The following is a 19,723-nucleotide window of genomic DNA, read 5'->3' as shown; positions in this document are numbered from 1 at the left end:
ACAAGTAGTGAAGCAGACGGTCTAACTTTCGAATACAGTCCAAGATTTAATTGGAAATTAAACAAATTCACCATGATGCAGGCTACATGACTAGTGCAAGTCCTTCCAGTAACATCTACCTTTCATGCAGCCCCAGTAGTCAGCGACCTGCTTTACTTGACTCTGCAGAACTGTTTCTACAGCAGAACTTACCTCAGGCGACGGCAGCAGGGAAACAAGCTGTGAAAGTCTGGGTTTGTAGTTAATGTCATGCTCACTTCAGAGGCCGACAGCACCAATCACAGCTCTGATGGTCAGTCACATCATCATGCAAAACCTCACCAGACATGCAGAGCAACCATGACAGCGTTCCTCCTTACGTCCTGATTTTACGAGCCGATAAATCTTTCTCTCATCTCAGGATGCAAAGCAGCAGGTCTGGAGCTTCTCTCTGAACTAAAGACTTAAGCAAAGCATTAAGGAAATGTCATGATATCCACGAAGCACATTTAGGTCTGTTTAGGGCTTGAATGCAACAAATACTGCGAGTCAGATAAGATATGTGAGTCTATACAACTTCTAACCACCTGGCAGAAGTCCATTTTCACTCTTTTTCACTCTCCTTTTGCTGTTTATCAACTCCTGTGATGAATTTTGGTCTTTTTAGGTGTGAAGTTCTCGATTATATTCACTACACCAGACGTGCAGAGCAACCATGACAGCGTCCCTCCTTACAGCCTGATTTTACAAGCCGATAAACCTTTCTCTCATCTCAGGATGCAAAGCAGCAGTTCCAGAGCTTCTCTCTGACCTTGAATGCCCTGCAAGACTTAAGCAAAGCATTAAGGAAATGTGATATCCACGAAGCACATTTAAGGTCTGTTTCGGGCTTGAATGCCATTCCTTGATAAATCCAGGTACATGCTCAGAGCCTCATTGCTAAGTCATTCGGGCAGTGGGAGCAGAGCTGCCATCTTTTATAAATTCCAGTTCCCTTCGGTCACAGGCTATGATTTTTTCAATAGCATGTGTCTGAAGAGGCAGCAGCTGCACTTGTAGGGCTGCCTGCTTCTTCTAGGGCCCCGGTGTTTGTGTTACCTGCTGAGTTGATGCCAAACGAATTAGCAGCATTTATCGCCATGATGGAAGACGGCCACAGCATGAGTACTCACTTTATTAATTGAGAGAACAATTATAAATCAATTATGTAAACATTTACAAAGGAACAGCTTGTTTGAAGAATTTCAGACAGGCTTCAGACTACGTCATAGCACAGAAACAGCTCTGGTGAAAGTTACTAATGGCCTTCTCACAGCGTCAGATAATGGGCTGGTCTCTATACATGTGCTGTTGGACGTTAGTTCAATATTTGACACCATCGACCACAAACTTTTATTACAGCAACTAGAGCATTGTATTGTCAATAAAGGGCAGCACTGGACTGGTTTAAATCCTACTTATCAGATAGGTTCCAGTTTGTTCATGTCAACAGTGACTCTTTTGAGCATACTAAAGTTAATCATCAGGGTTCTGTCTTAGAACAAATACTGTTCACTTTATACATGCTGTCTTTAGGCAATATTATTAGGAAGCACTGTATTAATTTCCATTGTTACGCTGACGACACTCAGTTGTATTTATCTATGAAGCCAGATGAAACTAATCAGCTAGTCAGACTGCAAGACTGTCTTAAGGACATAAAGACCTGGATAACCTGTAGTTTCCTACTGCTAAATTCAGACAAGACTGAAGTCATTGAATTTGACCCCAAACATCTTAGAAACTCGCTTTCAAAGCAAATAGTTACTCTGTATGGCATTACTTTGGCCTCCAGTTCTACTCTGAGGAACCTCAGAGTTATCTTTGATCAGGACATTTCCTTTAACTCACAAATAAAACAAATCTGTAGGACTTCCTTTTTTCATCTGAGAAATATTGTAAAAATCAGGAACATCCTGTCTCAGAATGATGCAGAAAAACTAGTCCATGCATTTGTTACTCCAGGCTTGACTATTGCAATTCCTCACTATCAGGTTCATTGGCTTCCTGTTAAATCTAGATTACAGTTTAAAATCCTTCTCCTGGCATACAAAGCTTTTCACAACTGATCTCCATCACATCTTAAAGACCTCATAGTACCATATTATCCTGGCAGAACTCTTCACAGAATACAAAGTTTTAGAAAGTAGCCCATTCTACTAATATTATCTCTATGAGAGCAATCTTTGTATGAGTATATTGCTGCTTGAAAGACCTTCCATCATTCTGAGAATTATTCATGTAATTTACTTTAAATTGGTGGATATATTTTTGAAATCTCGTCAATATCCGGTGATCTTTATCGTGTGCTGTTGTTCACACTCCGACCGACAGGAGGCGGTATATTCGTGACATGTATTCTGAAAGGAGACCGCTTCCGGGTCTTGTGACCTCCCAGCAGCTGGTTATCTAAACAAACATGGCGGAGAAAGGAGCAGAAGGAGCAGCTGAAGCTTCACTAACGGCGGCAGAGAAGCAGCTCCGCGGCCGCCGACAGGAGCTGGATTACTGGAAGCAGAACGCAGCGAGGCTCCGCAGAAGGAACCGGCTGACCGGCCTGGCTATCGGAGCGTTTGTGGTCGGCATGTGTATCCTTCACTGATAAGTCACAGTGTGTAAAGTATTGGAAAGACTCGTCACACCACACTTGTTTTCTTCAGTTTCTTGTTCATTTTAATGCCTGGTACAACTCATGGTACAAATATAATGATATCGACAGAAAATAGCTCATAATGGTTGAATTTCAGAGCTGATATCGAGACGTTTTCCTTGATTTTCTTGATAATAGCCAGAATCACTTAAGTTCTTTCACCGATAGCTGTGGCATTGTTCTGTCAAAAACAGCTTTTAGGATTCCATGTTTTCTTTTCTGTCTGTTTTAGTCCCATGATCCACACAGGAGTTAGTACTGATCCATAACCATTGTTCCTGATGTCTCTTCATGCTCTCCACCAGCTTCTGATCACAGCAGCCCATTCCTGTTGCACTAATTCTAACTAATCTGCTTTGTTTTTGGGTTTGTAGTTCTCCATTTAGCATTTGCTGATTTTCCACAGGTTTTCAGTTGGATTTAGATCTGGTGATTGAGCAGCCAAGGCATGGTTCCAGTGTTCTGGTTCTCCATCCAGACTTTAACTGACCGTGTCTTGTTGGAAAATCCAGTCATTGGAGGCAGGAAAGAGTTTTCCAGCTGATGGAATAAGACTGTTTTCATAAGTAGCCCCAAACACGACCTGGTTCTTTGGGAATTTTTGTCGTTTTGTGTCTCGTCGTCGTCATTTTCTGCCTGACATTTGTCATTTTCTCTCATTTTTGTCATTTTCTGTGTCGCTTTTGAAGTTTTCTGTCTCATTTTTGTGATTTTGTGTCTTGTTTTTGTCACTTTGTCATTTTTTTCATTCTACGTATTGTTTTTGTAATTTTTTGTCTCATTTTTGTCATTTTGTCTCTTGTTTTTGTCGTTTTGGGTGTTGTTTGTCATTTTGTGTCTAATTTTTGTCTATTTCTGTCTCATTTTTGTCATTTTGTCTTGTTTTTGTCGTTTTCTGTCTCGCTTTTGTCATTTTTTGTCTCATTCTTGCCTTTTTGTGTCTTATTTTTGTCATTTTAATAATAAGTAAGTCCAAGCGAGAATAAAATAACAGAAAATTAGAGAAGTCAGATCAATTTTGTGGTTAAGATCATTGAAATTTATTAAGATTTATGTGTATAACAACACATTTTCTTGCTGTTTTGTATAATTTAAAAGTTTTATTTTTATATTGACATCTTAAAATGCTTCTTGTGAACAGAACGTCTAGTCTTCGTCTCCCAGCTCCATTAATTTTTTGTTGCGGTCATAAGCGGAGAAGGTCATATATTTTATCCAAGTGTACATTAGATGAAGATCTGTCCAGATTTTAAAACCAATTTATTCTAAAATCTTGATTTTTCACGAGAGTTAAACTTGATTTGCTTTGTTTTGCATTTGTAAATGTGATTTATTCTGAGTATCTAAACTAAAGATTCATTGTGACCTCATGATTAGTCGTGCAGGATTCTATTTTGGTTCCTATCAGGTATCAGGCTCATCGTGTTTTCCTTTAACCTGTAGCTGTCCAGTTAGCTACACCATCCTGTCGGTCAAACAGGAGAGAATCCTGGACGAACTGGACGATGAAGCAAAGATCCACATCATACGAGGGCCTCGGACCGGCACCAACTCCTGAATATGAACTCGCCCAAACATAGCACTCTGACTGATGTGTGACGTCCATACACTGCATGGAGTTTCACGCAACTCATACAAGGACATTGTTGCTGTTTATCGTTGTATCTTTTCCATTTGGAAACGCTTAAAACCTGTGAAATGGCTGGTGTCTGAATGCTTACATTAATTTAAACTTTCATGAATCAAGTGTATTATTTAGGTGTTGTGGACAAACAGCTGTGCCTAATTACAATTCTATGATTTCAGATTCGATGCCTAATAATTTCCCTGCTATGGTAGGCTACTAATTAGGAGGGAAATTGGGAAAGCTTTCTCTTCATATCCTTCCAGTAAGTTGATGTAAACGAATCCAAAAGTTGTAATGAATATGAGTTTTCTTCCAATTACAGCCAAATTCATTTTTTGCACTAAAACAATTGTTTTTAAAAAGATGAAAATCTCTGAGCAAGGAAACCACAAAAAATGTTAAACAATAAAATACTGTAGCGTTGGAAAACTGCAAAATAAAAGAAGGGAAAATCGGGCGCTATGACTTCAGTTGTCCACCAGATGTCACTGTCACTACAGCTTTGAAGGTTTGAATCTTTCTCAACACAATTGGACAGAAAGTCTCAGCGTTTCATGGTGGTTCACCTACCCAGATAAAACTGAAGGTATTTGGTCGTAAATACTTCAGAAAAACCACATCATGCTAATCATATACAGTAAATTCAATATTGTATCGGACTACCATTACACTGGCTGGCACATAGAAAGTAATTCTGTAGGACGTCCTCCTTCACAACATTATTAACATGAGGAGCATCTCATCTCAGAGTGATGCTTAAAAACTAGTCCTTGTACTTATTTGTACCAGGATATCCCAATAACTCTGTGAAAAGTTGATTCAAAATGCTGCAGTTAAAGCTCCATCATGTCTCAAAGATCTTGTAGTTTGCAAAAGCAAAATGATAGATACAGAAAATGTCCCTTTAGCTGTGTAATTTCTACCAAATTAAAATTTAAACACCTGCAGGAAAAAAAGACATTACTGCACCAAACTCCATTCTGAATTCTGTTAATTTAATGCAACCTCCCATTTTAAAAACAATGTCAAGTTTGAAGTGAAACAAAAACTATGTTGCTTCTGCTGAACAGAATCTGTAATTCATGTTCACCGTTGGTCTTTGTGGCACAGTCTGTTGAGAAAAAAGCAGAAAACATATTTTAACGTAAGACGTTGCTGCATCTGTGGTGTTTCTCTGGAATATTTTAGCATTGTGAAAAAGGATCCAGCTCATAGGCTCGTATACAGCACGCTCTGGTGACGTGAAGTGGTGAATTTAAGTAAATCATTCGTCATTTTGCACAGGAGCCAGCCGATACTCCACGGTTCAATTTAGAAGTAATGTAGCTATTTTGAACTGATATTTTGAGTAATTTAACATTTAAGTAGTTTGAAAGTTTGTTCCTGAAATAATGTTCAGTAACTCATCAGTTTCTATATTTGTTGGCCATCTGCTGACTGGACATTTTCAGCCGAAGCCGTTGTTGCTTCAACTGTTTGTTTTTCATCATGAAGCTATAGGTAGACAGACAGACAGAGAGACAGATAGATACGGTCAGAAGTTTACATACACTTGTAAAGAACATAATGTCATGGCTCTCTTGAGTTTCCAGTTATTTCTACAACTCTGATTTTTCTCTGACAGAGTGATTGGAACAGATACTTCTTTGTCACAAAAACACATTCATGAAGTTTGGTTCTTTTAGGACTTTATTATGGGTTAACAGAAAAAGTGACCAAATCTGCTGGGTCAAAATATACATACAGCAACGCTAATATTCGGTTACACGTCCCTTGGCCATTTTCACTTTAATTAGATGCTTTTGGTAGCCATCCACAAGCTTCTGGTTGAATCTTTGACCGCTCCTCTTGACAGAATCGGTGCAGTTCAGTTAAATTTGTTGGCTTTCTGACATGGACTTGTTTCTTCAGCATTGTCCACATGTTTTCAATGAGGTTTAAGTCAGGACTTTGGTAAGGCCATTCTAAAACCTTAATTCTAGCCTGATTTAGCCATTCCATTACCACTTTTGATGTGTGTTTGGGGTCATTGTCCTGTTGGAACACCCAACTGTGGCCAAGACCCCGCCTTCGGGCTGATCATTTTAGGTTATCTTGAAGAATTTGAAGGTAATCCTCCGTGTTCGTTATCCCTTTTACTCTCTGTAAAGCACCACTTCCATGGGCAGCAAAACAACTCCACAGCATAATACTACCACCACCGTGCTTGACGGTAGGCGTGGTGTTCTTGGGGTCAAAGGCCTCACCTTTTCTCCTCCAAACATATTGCTCGGCATTGTGGGCAAACAGCTCGATTTTTTTTTCCGTCTGACCACAGAACTTTCCTCCAGAAGGTCTTATCTTTGTCCATGTGATCAGCAGCAAACTTCAGTTGAGCCTTAAGGTGTCCCTTTTGGAGCAAGGACTTCCTTCTTGCATGGCAGCCTCTCAGTCCATGGCAATGCAAAACCCGCTTGACCATGGACACTGACACCTGTGTTCCAGCAGCTTCTAATTCTTGGCAGATCTGCTTTTTGGTGGTTCTCGATTGACTCTTAACCCTCCTGACCAATTTTCTCTCAGCAGCAGGTGATAGCTTGCATTTTCTTCCTGATCGCAGCAGTGACAAAACAGTGCAATGCACTTTATACTTACAAACAACTGTTTGCACTGTTGCTCTTGGGACCTGCAGCTGCTTTGAAATGGCTCCAAGCGACTTTCCTGACTTGTTCAAGTCAATGATTCGCTTTTTCAGATCCGTGCTGAGCTCCTTTGACTTTCCCATTGTAGTGTTTGTGGGCATTTGTACCCACTGAGCCCTATTTAAATGGCCTCAGAGAAGTAACCAGCTGTAGTCACTCATAATCACTCAAGAAGTTAAGAGGCAATGCTATGAAGCTCATTTCATTGACACAACTTTCTAAGTCACCAAAATTGCTAATTCATGTGCTGTGTGTATATTTTTGACCCAGCAGATTTGGTCACTTTTTCTGTTAACCCATAATAAAGTCCTAAAAGAACCAAACTTCATGAATGGTTTTTTGTGACAAAGAAGTATCTGTTCCAGTCACTCTATCAGAGAAAAATCAGAGTTGTAGAAATAACTGGAAACTCAAGAGAGCCATGACATTATGTTCTTTACAAGTGTATGTAAACTTTTGACCACGACTGTAGATCCTTTAATGGTCCTTTGCAGGAATTCCAGTGCCACAGCATTTTCAGGACAGAGACAACACCATACATGTCCTCAAATAACTTCCATACATAATAGATTAAAAATAAACAATAAGTACTAAAAACATTTAGAAAATGCAAAGTTATTTTGTGCATTGTACAGAATTAGCAGCTGGTATAAAAGACTTCTTGTACCTCTCAGATTTGCACATTGGTTCATCAGTCTCTAGCTGAACCTTCAGGGAATGGAGTGGATGTGTAGGATTGTTCATTGCTGACCTCAGTTTGTTCAGAGTTCTGCTGGACCGTTTGTAGTTCAGCACCGACCACTGAGCTGGCCTTTTTAATCCGCTTGTCCAGTCTGTTTTTGTCAGCTGTGAGCGCTTTCTCCCCAACAGGCCACAGCAGAAAACAGAGCATTGGCCACCATTAAATGGTAGATGTTAAATGCCTCCTTTAGCCTCCTTAAGAAATGCAGTTGGCTTTATCCCTTCCTGTACACCGCGTCCATATGAATCTTCCGGTCCAGTTCCCTGTCAAGATGCACACCAAGTCACCAAAATGGGTTACATCTGGTCAATCAGGTGCTGTTTGGTTGTTTGTCTGATCAAACTGTCAGGTCCCAGGATATAAATTTCTTCCTTGACCAAAATGCATTACACTCCCATTTTGAAAGAGTTACCATGGCCAAGAGTAAAGGTGGAAAAGCTCCTCTTTCAGAATCTGTTCTGAGCATCTACCTGTCTTTAACCCTTAAAAAGCCGGGACCAAGAATACTCGATTCCCGCTTACTCGTACACACAGCCCAAACCGAGCATTCTCGGCTCAACATGTGTGACTTGTTTATGACTATGATATAATATGATTTTAATTAACATAAAATATGCACACACCCATATGTTTAAGTCGACCAATGGTAAGATATAAACATTGGCCCCAAATTTGCTTATTTCAAACGATAAAACCATATGAGCCGTTATAACGAAGCCGCAATTACGAAATTCTTATCGGGGCCACGTACCGGCCAAAATTCAATATCTCCGACAATGCGACCTTGCAAGACTTGATCGATATTTTTATGGATTAGGTGGTTTTAGTATATGTTTTAGTATATGACAGGGTTCAAGCTTTGAGTCATTTCACTGCCAAAATGACCATTTTTTCGACTTTCCGTTGGAAATTTAAAACAAAAATTTTCTATTGTAAAATTTTCTCCGGAATTCTGATTTGAAATCAGAAATGCAAAATCTCTAACCGCTTTTGAGCTACAGCCATTTTTTCTCAGACACTTCAGGCAGAAATTGACACAAACATTAGCATTCATATTCCTGACATTTATAAGTACTGTGTTGTGAATACATGGAAACCTTGCTTTAACTATACCATTTACTGACTGAACATCTTAAGAAATCCATACAAAGGTCATGTATTTTAAATTCATTTCTCCATCACTCACATGTATGAAATGACATGAAAACAGACCCCAGGTTGAAAAAAACCGAAGTTCCCCTTTAACAAATATTTCTTAACTATATTTAGTAGCGTCAGGCAGTGAGAAAGTAACAAAAGGAATACAAAACACCTTAATACCCCAAAATTTGCCAGGCGGAAATTTAAAAAAAAGATGTAAAATTCCATGTTAAAAAAACTAACACTTGTTTCTGAGCATCAAAATCAACAAAATAATGTAATCACCATCTGCACAACATTTTAAAGTATACTGGGATTGATTTTTGAAGCTGTATGGTCAAAATTGCCCAAGTGTTAATTTTTTTTAACGAGGATCAATAATTTTTTTCGTATTTTGCTTGTGTGCTTTTGGCTGACTTAATAAAATATTTGTTGCTGCACATCATCATTTTTGCCAGATCCTAGAGAATCAAATGGTATATAACACTTGCATATAACTGTTATAGTCCTTCCAGTAATATGAAATATATGCTAACTTCTTACCTTAAACTTGAATAATAGCAAACGATTTTGTCACTGCACCCTCTGTAAACACAGGTACTGAAAAACACCTTGGAATACCTGCAAGCCTTAAAACTGGGTTCCAAATTAAAGCACACAACATGAACAAGGGAAAGGGACCTTAAAATACCTTATCAAAGAAGCATTAACACAGGATTTACTGCTTCCATATCAAAGTACAAAAGTTTTAGTCACCGAAAATCATTGTTTTTTGCCATAAATGGCCACAAAAATGATGTAAGCATCCAACTGAGATAAAATATGATGCTTCCATCAGAAAGCAGACAACTTTTTACCCTAGAAACAACTTTTATAATTTGGAAGTATGGAAAAGTATTCCTTACAGAATTTTTTTACACTGGTGGCAGTAAAACATGACTCAATGCTTGAAGGCTGTCATATGTACTTCTCCAGAAACATGGCCTTGTAAGGGTTAAGGAGGAATGGCCACCAAACTCTCCTGACCTCAACCCCATTGAGAACTGTTGGGGAATCCTGAACATCTTTACCAGTCCACCACCGACCACCATGACACAGCTCAACTCCAGAGCTGTGTGGAAGTAGGGAAAATAGAACCACCCACGCTCTAGAACCTCATACATTCCATGCCTGAAAGACTGAGAGTCTTGATCAAAGGGAATTATTGAATAAATTGATTATATTGCACATATTCACTCTGAGCTTTGTTTTTCAGGGGAGAATGAACTGTTGGGTCACAGTGTATGCTTGGATTGCTGTGGCATTTGCTTTTTGCCACGCAAACACGCACTTGAGGTCAGATACGAGGCCAGTGATTGGAAAAAGATGATCTGCTTATCAAATACGGTGTTTTGCCTGTCTGAGCCGTGGAGAGATTTGAATGGATGATTGGAAGACTATTCAAAACTGGCTTGTCTGCACATAGATCCAGATGATTTTCAAGGAATAAAACGTCACAGATGTTGTATAAAAAAACAATTCCTTTCATTTCATAGAATTACAAACTGAAGGAGCCTCAGGTTTGCTGTCAGGAGAACGTAAACAACGCGTCTGTCGATCAAAAAATCAACATTTTTGTGCGTGCAGAAAACAAAACGTTGAATTGATTCGGTTATTCTGACATGTTTTTCAAAAAAATCTCACAGCAGAGACACAGTTAATAATCATGTAGTGAATATAATCGAGAACTTCACACCTAAAAAGACCAAAATTCATCACAGGAGTTGATAAACAGCAAAAGGAGAGTGAAAAAGAGTGAAAATGGACTTCTGCCAGGTGGTTAGAAGTTGTATAGACTCACATATCTTATCTGACTCGCAGTATTTGTTGCGTTCAAGCCCTAAACAGACCTAAATGTGCTTCGTGGATATCATGAAATTTCCTTAATGCTTTGCTTAAGTCTTTAGTTCAGAGAGAAGCTCCAGACCTGCTGCTTTGCATCCTGAGATGAGTGAAAGATTTATCGGCTCGTAAAATCAGGACGTAAGGAGGAACGCTGTCATGGTTGCTCTGCATGTCTGGTGAGGTTTTGCATGATGATGTGACTGACCATCAGAGCTGTGATTGGTGCTGTCGGCCTCTGAAGTGAGCATGACATTAACTACAAACCCAGACTTTCACAGCTTGTTTCCCTGCTGCCGTCGCCTGAGGTAAGTTCTGCTGTAGAAACAGTTCTGCAGAGTCAAGTAAAGCAGTTCGCTGCCTACTGGGGCTGCATGAAAGGTAGATGTTACTGGAAGGACTTGCACTAGTCATGTAGCCTGCATCATGGTGAATTTGTTTAATTTCCAATTAAATCTTGGACTGTATTCGAAAGTTAGACCGTCTGCTTCACTACTTGTATGCAAATCAGTTGTTTGCTGCTGGTTTTCAGTTCATTTGGTGTAGATGAAGGTTTAGTCCACAATTCTACAATTTCATTTAGGAGACAGTTTTATCCAAAGCGGCACACATCTGAGAGTCGAAAGAACACCAGCAAGGATCTAGTCAGAAGAAAACAATCCAGATTACAGCCATAAAACGAGTTCAAGTGTCTTTTGCACCATACTTCTTCATAATCCCTAAATATCATCCCATGTCACAGTTTCCAACTGAATTGGTAAAAATCCAGGTAAAAACCTGGTCTGGTTCAGAAAGGAAAGAAGAGACACACCAAAGCTTCATTTGCTTCTAGAGCAGAGTGACGATGGTTGACAGGAATGTAACTGCAGACAGAAATCAATGGCAAATGTTGTTTTTATGTTTAAAGAATGTGTGTGGAGTAAGAGTGTGTGGCGTTTATAAATGACAGTTGTAGTGTTTTAGCTTCATATATGGACTTCAGTTGTGCACTTTAGATGGAAACAGCTGTTTGTGTGATATTTTATTGGAATTAAACAGTAAACTGCTTCAGCTAAAAGTGGTGCAGAATGAAATTTGATCTGCACATGACAGCACATTGGAGGGTTTTTGTTTGTTTTTCAAAGCAGCTGTTAAAGACGATCCAATACAATTTAGAAGCGAGCTGAAAAAATCTTTTTTGTGGCTAACTTGAGTGAATTGCTTCATTTTGTAACACACGATTGAATTAGGTTTATCCAAATTAAGTTAACAAGAAATGAATTCCAGTGGTTTTAGCTACGTTCACTTAAATCATTTGACTCCAGTCCAAAGAGCAGCTCAAGTCAACTTGAAGTTTGAATTTTTACAGTTTGCTTTACTCAGATCTAAAATGTAAAACATGGTTTTGTCATTACACATCTATCATGCCGTCTTTTGTGGGGAGGAGTAAACCTCTGCATTTTCATTAAAATCAGAATACGCATTTAAAAAAGAGAATATAATGTGATGAAATATGTAATACTTTTGGGGCAACATCTAGTGGTTCAAAATTAATTTAACATTTCTGTGCTTGTTCTGACCAAAGTGTCCTCAGATTGCATGACAAAGTCGCAGCAGATGTTCGTCCAGAATTACAAACAAGCTCCATCAGTTGACTCTCATGTATCACTGCTGTATGTTTTGAAATAAACGCTGTACATGCAGGTAGATGTTAATCCTCCTGGAGACTTCATTTAATCCGTGCACATTTCTGAAAACAGGTGCAGACAAACAACACTGTAGTGTCAGCTCATAAAATGTACACGTGGAGTGGTTTCTATGGACAACGCTCTTTAAAAATTAAAGCTGTGAAGAATCCAGTGGTGTCCTGCTTTAACACTCTTTCTAGACCAGGGGTCGGCAACCCGCGGCTCCGGAGCCGCATGCGGCTCTTTTAGCCCTCTGTTGTGGCTCCCTGTAACTTTGGAAAATAAATTGTTCTGCCTTTCAGGCGCGTTTCAATGCGTTTTAATACAGAGAATTTTATTATGAAATTACCGCTCTTATATTGACGTGTCACTCCACCGGATGTGCTGCTGGGGTTTTTCCCCCGGGACATGAGAGCGCAAAAGTGATGCAGAGAAGATGGAGAAGCAACGCCTGTAGTTTCACATCGTTTTGTACTCAAGAATGGCAAGCCTGTATATTAAAGCTCCACTCCAAAGACACGTGTTGTCTTTGAGTTAAAAGTACTCATGATAGGGTAATACACGTTACTCACAAGAACACGGCTCGATGTCCAGGCAGCAGGTCAGAGAGTCAGAGGAGTGTCGTCTTGGAAAATAGGGCAGCGACTTACCGGAGAAAAGTTATTAGCTTAAGATAAATAGATAAATAGATTTTACAATAGACATTCGAAAAATATTGAGTTCCAGCTAACATTGGGTCCAGGAGCAAAAATGACATTAACCAAGTAAGATAAATATTAGTGGAAGGACACAATTTAAAAAAATGAATCTATCTAATTAGAGGCTTTGTAATTAATTAATCACGACTGATTAACAAGGACATAGAGGTAAAAAAAGCGATATATGCAGTGTTGTCTTCATTTTAAATGCCAAAAGGATTTTGCGGCTCCCGGTGTTTTTTTTTTTTCTGTGGGAAACTGGTCAAAATGGCTCTTTAAGTGTTAAAGGTTGCCGACTCCTGTTCTAGACCATAATATACAATTCAACATCACCTTACAGAGCATATTACACATCCAGGAGAGTTCCAGATGTTTTTACTTTAAGAGGCTTTTTAGATCTAATTATATACACTTTTTCTATGTTTTGTAGAGTCCTATTTGTTTCATTTTAGACAATATTTTTACAAAATATTTTCTTTCTTGAATTTGGAATTTTATGCTTTTTTTAATCTTACTAAAAATGTATTTATGAATTAAAATATATTGCATTTTGTGTGTGTTTTGGGGTGTTCGATGTTTCCTAACTTGATCATCTGTCCCAGATCATCATCGTTCAGAGATTTGTATGTGCAGGGGGACATTTTTAAATAATACAGTACATGTTTTAGAAGATCTTAAACAAAGCACAGCAAATAGGAAAACATAGTGGGAGTGTGTCTTTCTCACTCTGAGGGTTTCTCTCTTTCTGTGTCTCTTTCATGGATGTGAATGTTTAGTTTCTCCTGCATCAGTCCAGCTGCAGAAGACACGATGAAGAAGATGTACATTCTTGTCCTCCTGCTGCTCCTCCTCAGTCCTGGATGTGGGAATAGGATGAATTATATACGTTACGCTGGCAGTAATGGGACAAGCTGGGCTGAAGCACAGGACTTCTGCAGGACCCACCACACTGACCTGGTCACAATCAGAGACGCAACTGAGAATGAGAACTATTACTGGGGAGTAGGCTGGATTGGACTGTACCGAGAGGATGCAACAAGTCCATGGAAATGGTCCAGAAGAGACAAGATAGCCACCTTCACCAACTGGGAAACAGGTGAGCAGCACATATCTGACACTTATGTGGTATTGAGATGCAAACTATTGACTCTTGTTAGATGTTAACTGTGTCAAATTATTACTATTTCAACAAACTTTGTATCTATCTGCGCTTTTTCATTTGTGCCTACTTGACTCGACTCTGTTCAGTTCATTTTCCATTACAACTGAGCTCCACCTCATCGTGGGCGGACTCACAAAAGACTTAACCGTCCTCCAACATGGTGTCCAATAATTCAGTGGTGGAGTTGGAGCCGCTCTCCCTCCCGTTGCTCGCTGGTCGGTGCTGTAAATGGTGTCCATTTGGCTAAACCACCTCCAACACTTCCGGTTTGACCCACTCCGACCGTTGTGGTCCTTGATGGACTGATCGTCACTTTTGAGCTTTTTCAGCTTCTCCCAACACTGCTTCATGGTCCTGCTGTATCCGTGGGCAGCCATCCACTCAGACACCTCCTGTTAAACTTCCTTGTTGCGAGTCGCACTGTCCAGCTCCCTCTGTATTCTTTGGTCCGCCACCGAAGGCAGAAAAGTAGTCATTCACCCACAGTACAGGTCTGGTGTGTCGTCACTCCCTGTCCAGTCAGTGGGTGCCTGAACTCTGTAGACATCACATTATCTGCTCAACTCAGCTCGCTTGGAACCCCGCACGAGTACGTACTAAAATAGTACCTAGTACCACATACTACGTCCTACTGGAGAACCTCACAAACCGAGTAGAGTCGAGTCGAGCCGAGTCGAGCCAAGTAGGTACTCGTAGAAAAGTGCCATATGAGGGCCAATCAAAAAGCTGGACCTGATTTGAATTTGGCTGCCACCCCAAAAAATGTAGTGGCCTTGTGCGTTGCTCCCCAAAAATCCCGTTATGAAAACACATCATACCTTGCCGTGCATTTTTCAGACATTGTGAGAAGTTTGGGTGCAAGATATAAGCTCTCATAGTGAAGGGTGAATATTTCCACTTGATTTGAACCATAGACCACAATTTTCACCAACCACTGGCTTCAATGAGTGTATTAAGGAGTCATAGTAGCCCAGACTATGACTGATTCTGACTCTTTAATGGTTCAAATTCAACAAGGATGTCTTGTGACACACGTGGTGTCACTAAAAGGCTTTGTTCTAGACGATTTAATTACCTCTAAGTCTTATTTTTGTCCAGCTAATAACGAAGCACCTGTGTGATAAATGGCTTTGGCTGTCAGCAAGAAACAATGGCAGACCTTATTCTGAAACCCATCTAAGCACCTCTGGTATATCTTTACTCCTCCAACTTTTTACAGATCCACTCCCAGATGAAAACTGTGCTTTCAAGCGTCCTGGTACAGAAAAATGGAAAGCCCATGGATGTAATGTCAATCGTTCCTTCATGTGTTCTGATGAGAAGATGTTCCTGGTGAAGGAGAAGAAGACATGGGAGGAGGCCTTAGAGCACTGCAGGTCTCTGGAGGCTGTGGACCCAAATGAGGCAACCGCTCCTTACCAGAACCACCTCTATGACTTGGCCACCCTGATCACTCCGGAAGACCACGCTCTCGCTCAAGAGATAGCACAAGAAGCTACCACTAGAGAGGTCAGGCAGTTTTCTACACTGTATTTGTGCTGTGGAGCAATTCACCCGTTGTTCTTACATGTGTCTGTCTGCTAAATGTTGCTAGGTGTGGACCGGTCTGCGTTACCTGGCCGATCAGTGGGTGTGGGTGAGCGGAGAACCGGTGACGTATGAGACGATTCCAAACTGTCCGGGTTCCAAGTCCTGTGGTGTCATGGAAAAGAATGGAAACGCATCTTTCGAGACACAGAACTGCGACAAGAGAAAGAACTTTCTTTGTTCTTGGTGGCCTTAAACAGTAGCGGCATGTTTCTAAGTACACTCACTCAAGTTCTGACTTTAAGTACAAATTTGAGGTATCTTTCTGATATAAGATTCAGTACTTATCTGCTGCTACATGTCAGAGGCTAATATTAGACTTAATACTCCACTATGTTTGTCTAACTGCTGTAGTTACTATGCAAATTAAGTTTTCTTAGACACAAAGCAGTACTCCCATATTCCCTCATTTGGTGTTTTGATGACGGTGGTGGAGAGTGATGTCTGACACATCAGTGACTCCTCAGTAGGTGGAGATATTGTCATCTTGGAGGAGATCGGTTTAGGATGAAACTTTCCATACGTCTTTGCTTCTTATTTGTTCTCTACATTTTGAATGTTTAGTGTGACGTTTATATAATACTTCGTTGAAAGATTCTCACAAATAGTCACAATAAAGACCCAGTTTCACATCGAAACTTCTAATTATGAGGTATTTCCTTGGTATCTTCATATTTTTTTAGATAGTTTTGATTTATTCCCTGAATACAGTGTGCTTCCATGCTGACCCACACAGCAAAAAGATTTCCGCTAAAACTGTTGCCTAAATAAGTTGCAGTAAAAATGACATGATCACCGTGCACGTGGTCATTTGTGGACCTGATCCCACCCAATCTGCAGCTTCTTCCTGAGCAGCCCGCATCAGTAGCTCTTTGTTTTGTGAGCTTCCTGGAACGTTACTGCTGATGTTAACTTTGATTTATTCAAATATCTGTGAACTGTTTGAGACCATCCTTCCTGTAGCAGCTGTTCATTTTACATCATATTCATTATGTAGTGGGTCAGCATCACTCATAGTAACCAATGTCTTTGACTCTATACAAGGGTTTTGTTTTGACACCTAAGAATAGTTTAGTCAATTATGTCCTCTTTTACTCAAGTTTGGTTTTTCAACAAGGTAACTGTGATCATAAGTTGATAGAAAATAGTCTGTAGGTGAAATGATTTGACTTCTACAGTAGCATATTTCCTTTTGTTGTCATTTTGTATTTAGAATTGCATTTATTAGCCTAACGATGGTCCTAAAAACAATAAATGGCATAAAACCAATGATTCCACTGATGCAATAGTTTTATGTGAGTCCTTGTTTCCCTAAAGAAGTAGCGAGAGCAAAGTTAGCATCACCAGCAGAGTTCCAAAGCAACATTTGTGGAAAATATGTACTGGAACATTTAAACAGACTGAATATAATGTTTTAGTTGCATAATATTAATTTTCATGAACTAGTTTAATCCTGTTTCTCTGCGAACTTGAGACTGAAAAAAATATAATGTGCGACTCTATGCAAATATGTTGTTAATTATTAGGTTCAGTGACATAAAGAATAATAAGTTAATCAATATTTTGTTGCCAGTGTAATTTGAAGTATTGAAAGGTTGGGAAAAAATGGCAAAATTTGAAACTTTTACTTTCCTTCTTAATAATCAAAAAACTTCACAAATCAATAATTGTTATACCACCAATTCAAAAAAATAATCAGAAATTAATTGTTTAGAATCTATTAAGCCAAATGAAGATTATCACCACGTTTATATTATTATTTATCTTTCCACGTTTTGGGGTTAAACTGCAGAAGAATCTCTCATCTCTTTGCTGTGATTCAGGAAGTGTTGGTTTGGAACTGCTGGTAACCTTCCACCACGGTCACCAGGGGGCGCTAGGACAATTCAGAAAATCATACATCAGTGGGATGAGACACACTTTTTCTGGTTCAGACTAATATATAATGTGGAGATTTCCTAACCTGCATCCCTGTTTGCTTAACTGATCAAATTCAACCGCTGAAATAAACTTTTAACCACCTTATGTTTGTTTACCACTGAGAGTCAAGCCTCTGCTGGTTCTTGAAGAGTAATAAAGTGCACGCTGTTAGTAGTTTTTCTCCTTATTTGGTTTTATAAACAGCATACAATATTCTACTCTGAGATAATAAATAGATGCCGGTCATGCAAATCGACTGAATGGAAAAGTTACGAAAGGCAGACATGCAAAAGCCACCAGACATTTTGCATATAAAGACTTAAGGACACAAAATAGCCTTCTGTAGTAATTTTGCATCTCTGTGTAGTTGCTTGTGTCTCTATTCTGTGTCTTTGCAGTTTTGTAGATTTATATCTCTTAGTGTTGTGTCTGTTCCTTCCCCATCACTTTGCATCTCGTTGCTATTGTTTTTGCTTCCCACGTAGTTGTTTTGTGTTTCTCTTTGGTTGACTTATGTCTGATTGTGTAGTTATGTTATGCCTGTCTGTAGGTGTTTTAAGTCTCTTGTGTCTCTGTGGTTGTTTGTCTCTCTTTGTAGTCTGTCTCTTTGTATTTCTTCATGGTGGTCTGTATTACTTTGTCATTGATTTGCTTCTCTTTAAAGTCATTTTGTGTCTCTTTGTTGTCGTCATGTGTTTGATTTTGTTGTTGTCCCTCTTTGTGGTTGTTTGTGTCTCTTTGTAGTCTGTCTCTTTGTATTTCTTCATGGTGATCTGTGTTATTTTGTTGTTGTTTTGCTTCTCTTTGAAGTCGCTTTGTGCCTCTTTGTCTTCTGTCTCTGTAGTTATTTGTATTTCTTCATGGTGGTCTGTGTTACTTTGTCATTGATTTGCTTCTCTTTAAAGTCATTTTGTGTCTCTTTGTTGTCGTCGTGTGTTTGATTTTGTTGTTGTCCCTCTTTGTGGTTGTTTTGGGTCTCTTTGTAGTAACTTTTAGCCTCTTTGTAGTTGTTTTGTGTCTCTTTGTAATAACTTTTAGCTTCTTTGTAGTTGTTTTGTGTCTTTTTGTAATAACTTTTAGCCTCTTTGTGGTTGTTTTGTGTCTCTTTGTTGTCGTCGTGTGTTTGATTTTGTTGTTGTTGTCCCTCTTTGTGTTTTTTTTTGTGTGTCTCTTTGTAGTAACTTTTAGCCTCTTTGTAGTTGTTCTGTGTCTCTTTGTAATAACTTTTAGCCTCTTTGTGGTTGTTTTGTGTCTCTTTGTAGTAACTTTTAGCCTCTTTGTGGTTGTTTGACTCTCTCTGGTCATGCTATTCCTCCTTGTACTTGTTGCAGTCTATTTGTAGTCATTTTGTGCATCTTTTCAAGCCATTTCCATTTGTCTTGGTGGTCTTTTCCACCTCTCTTCGCTATCCTTAATGTTGGCAGTGTTGCTTCATTCAGAGATAACTATACTGTTGGACCCTTGAGTCTTGTTTGGGGTCACCAAGAGATTCCAGAGGAGGCTGTGCCATCCCTGACACCGTTTGGATAAAATAATGCATAAATATATCATTAAAAGCGTATGTAAGAATAGAAAGGAGGGTACAGAGTGTGGTAATGAGAAAACAATACCCGCGCTGTGTTTTTGTGTGTGTTCCTTCTTTCATTTGGATGTAGAATGAAGATAAATCGCCAGAATTAAGAGTTAAAACCAAGCCGTGTGTGGAAAACCGTGTTACTGAAAGTAGACTTGACTGCATGTGTCATTACGGCAACATAGAATTACACGAGGCTGGTCCGGTGTTGGATGGGTTTAGACGGCTGAGGTTAGCGATGCATCCAGTTAAAACAGTGTGAGACTGCTGCCAAGTGAAGCTGATTGGTCCGATCGTGGCCCACGCCGTGCTGAGAGCTCCTATAATGCACAGCTTTCCTTTTCTGTGGTAACCAGGCTGCTAGTTAGCCAAATCTG

General features: G+C 39.5%; 1 protein-coding gene and 1 long non-coding RNA gene across 2 annotated transcripts; both read left to right on the top strand.

The window, feature by feature from the left end:
• Positions 1-2,395: 2,395 nt before the first annotated feature.
• LOC110957414 (cytochrome c oxidase assembly factor 3 homolog, mitochondrial) lies at positions 2,396-4,760 on the top strand. The gene is made up of 2 exons (XM_022203410.2): positions 2,396-2,606; positions 4,120-4,760. The coding sequence occupies exons 1-2, from the start codon at positions 2,438-2,440 to the stop codon at positions 4,224-4,226; spliced, it is 276 nt and encodes a 91-aa protein (XP_022059102.1). The 5' UTR covers positions 2,396-2,437; the 3' UTR covers positions 4,227-4,760.
• A 2,624-nt stretch (positions 4,761-7,384) lies between these two features.
• LOC127537727 (uncharacterized) lies at positions 7,385-17,897 on the top strand. The gene is made up of 3 exons (XR_007947547.1): positions 7,385-14,200; positions 15,486-15,775; positions 15,861-17,897. It is a non-coding gene; the product is annotated as an uncharacterized LOC127537727 (long non-coding RNA).
• Positions 17,898-19,723: the final 1,826 nt, after the last annotated feature.

Source organism: Acanthochromis polyacanthus, chromosome 2, assembly GCF_021347895.1.
Source record: "Acanthochromis polyacanthus isolate Apoly-LR-REF ecotype Palm Island chromosome 2, KAUST_Apoly_ChrSc, whole genome shotgun sequence".
NCBI classification, from domain to species: Eukaryota; Metazoa; Chordata; class Actinopteri; family Pomacentridae; genus Acanthochromis; species Acanthochromis polyacanthus.
This window is presented reverse-complemented; position numbering and strand designations above follow the sequence as displayed.

What these genes read in the sequence shown, in the direction of transcription:
- LOC110957414 (XM_022203410.2), top strand. Translation starts at nt 2,438, where the DNA reads ATGGCGGAGAAAGGAGCAGAAGGAGCAGCTGAAGCTTCACTAACGGCG. An exon ending in AGCGTTTGTGGTCGGCATGT is followed by an intron (nt 2,607 to 4,119) that starts GTATCCTTCACT and finishes GTAGCTGTCCAG; the next exon opens with TTAGCTACACCATCCTGTCG.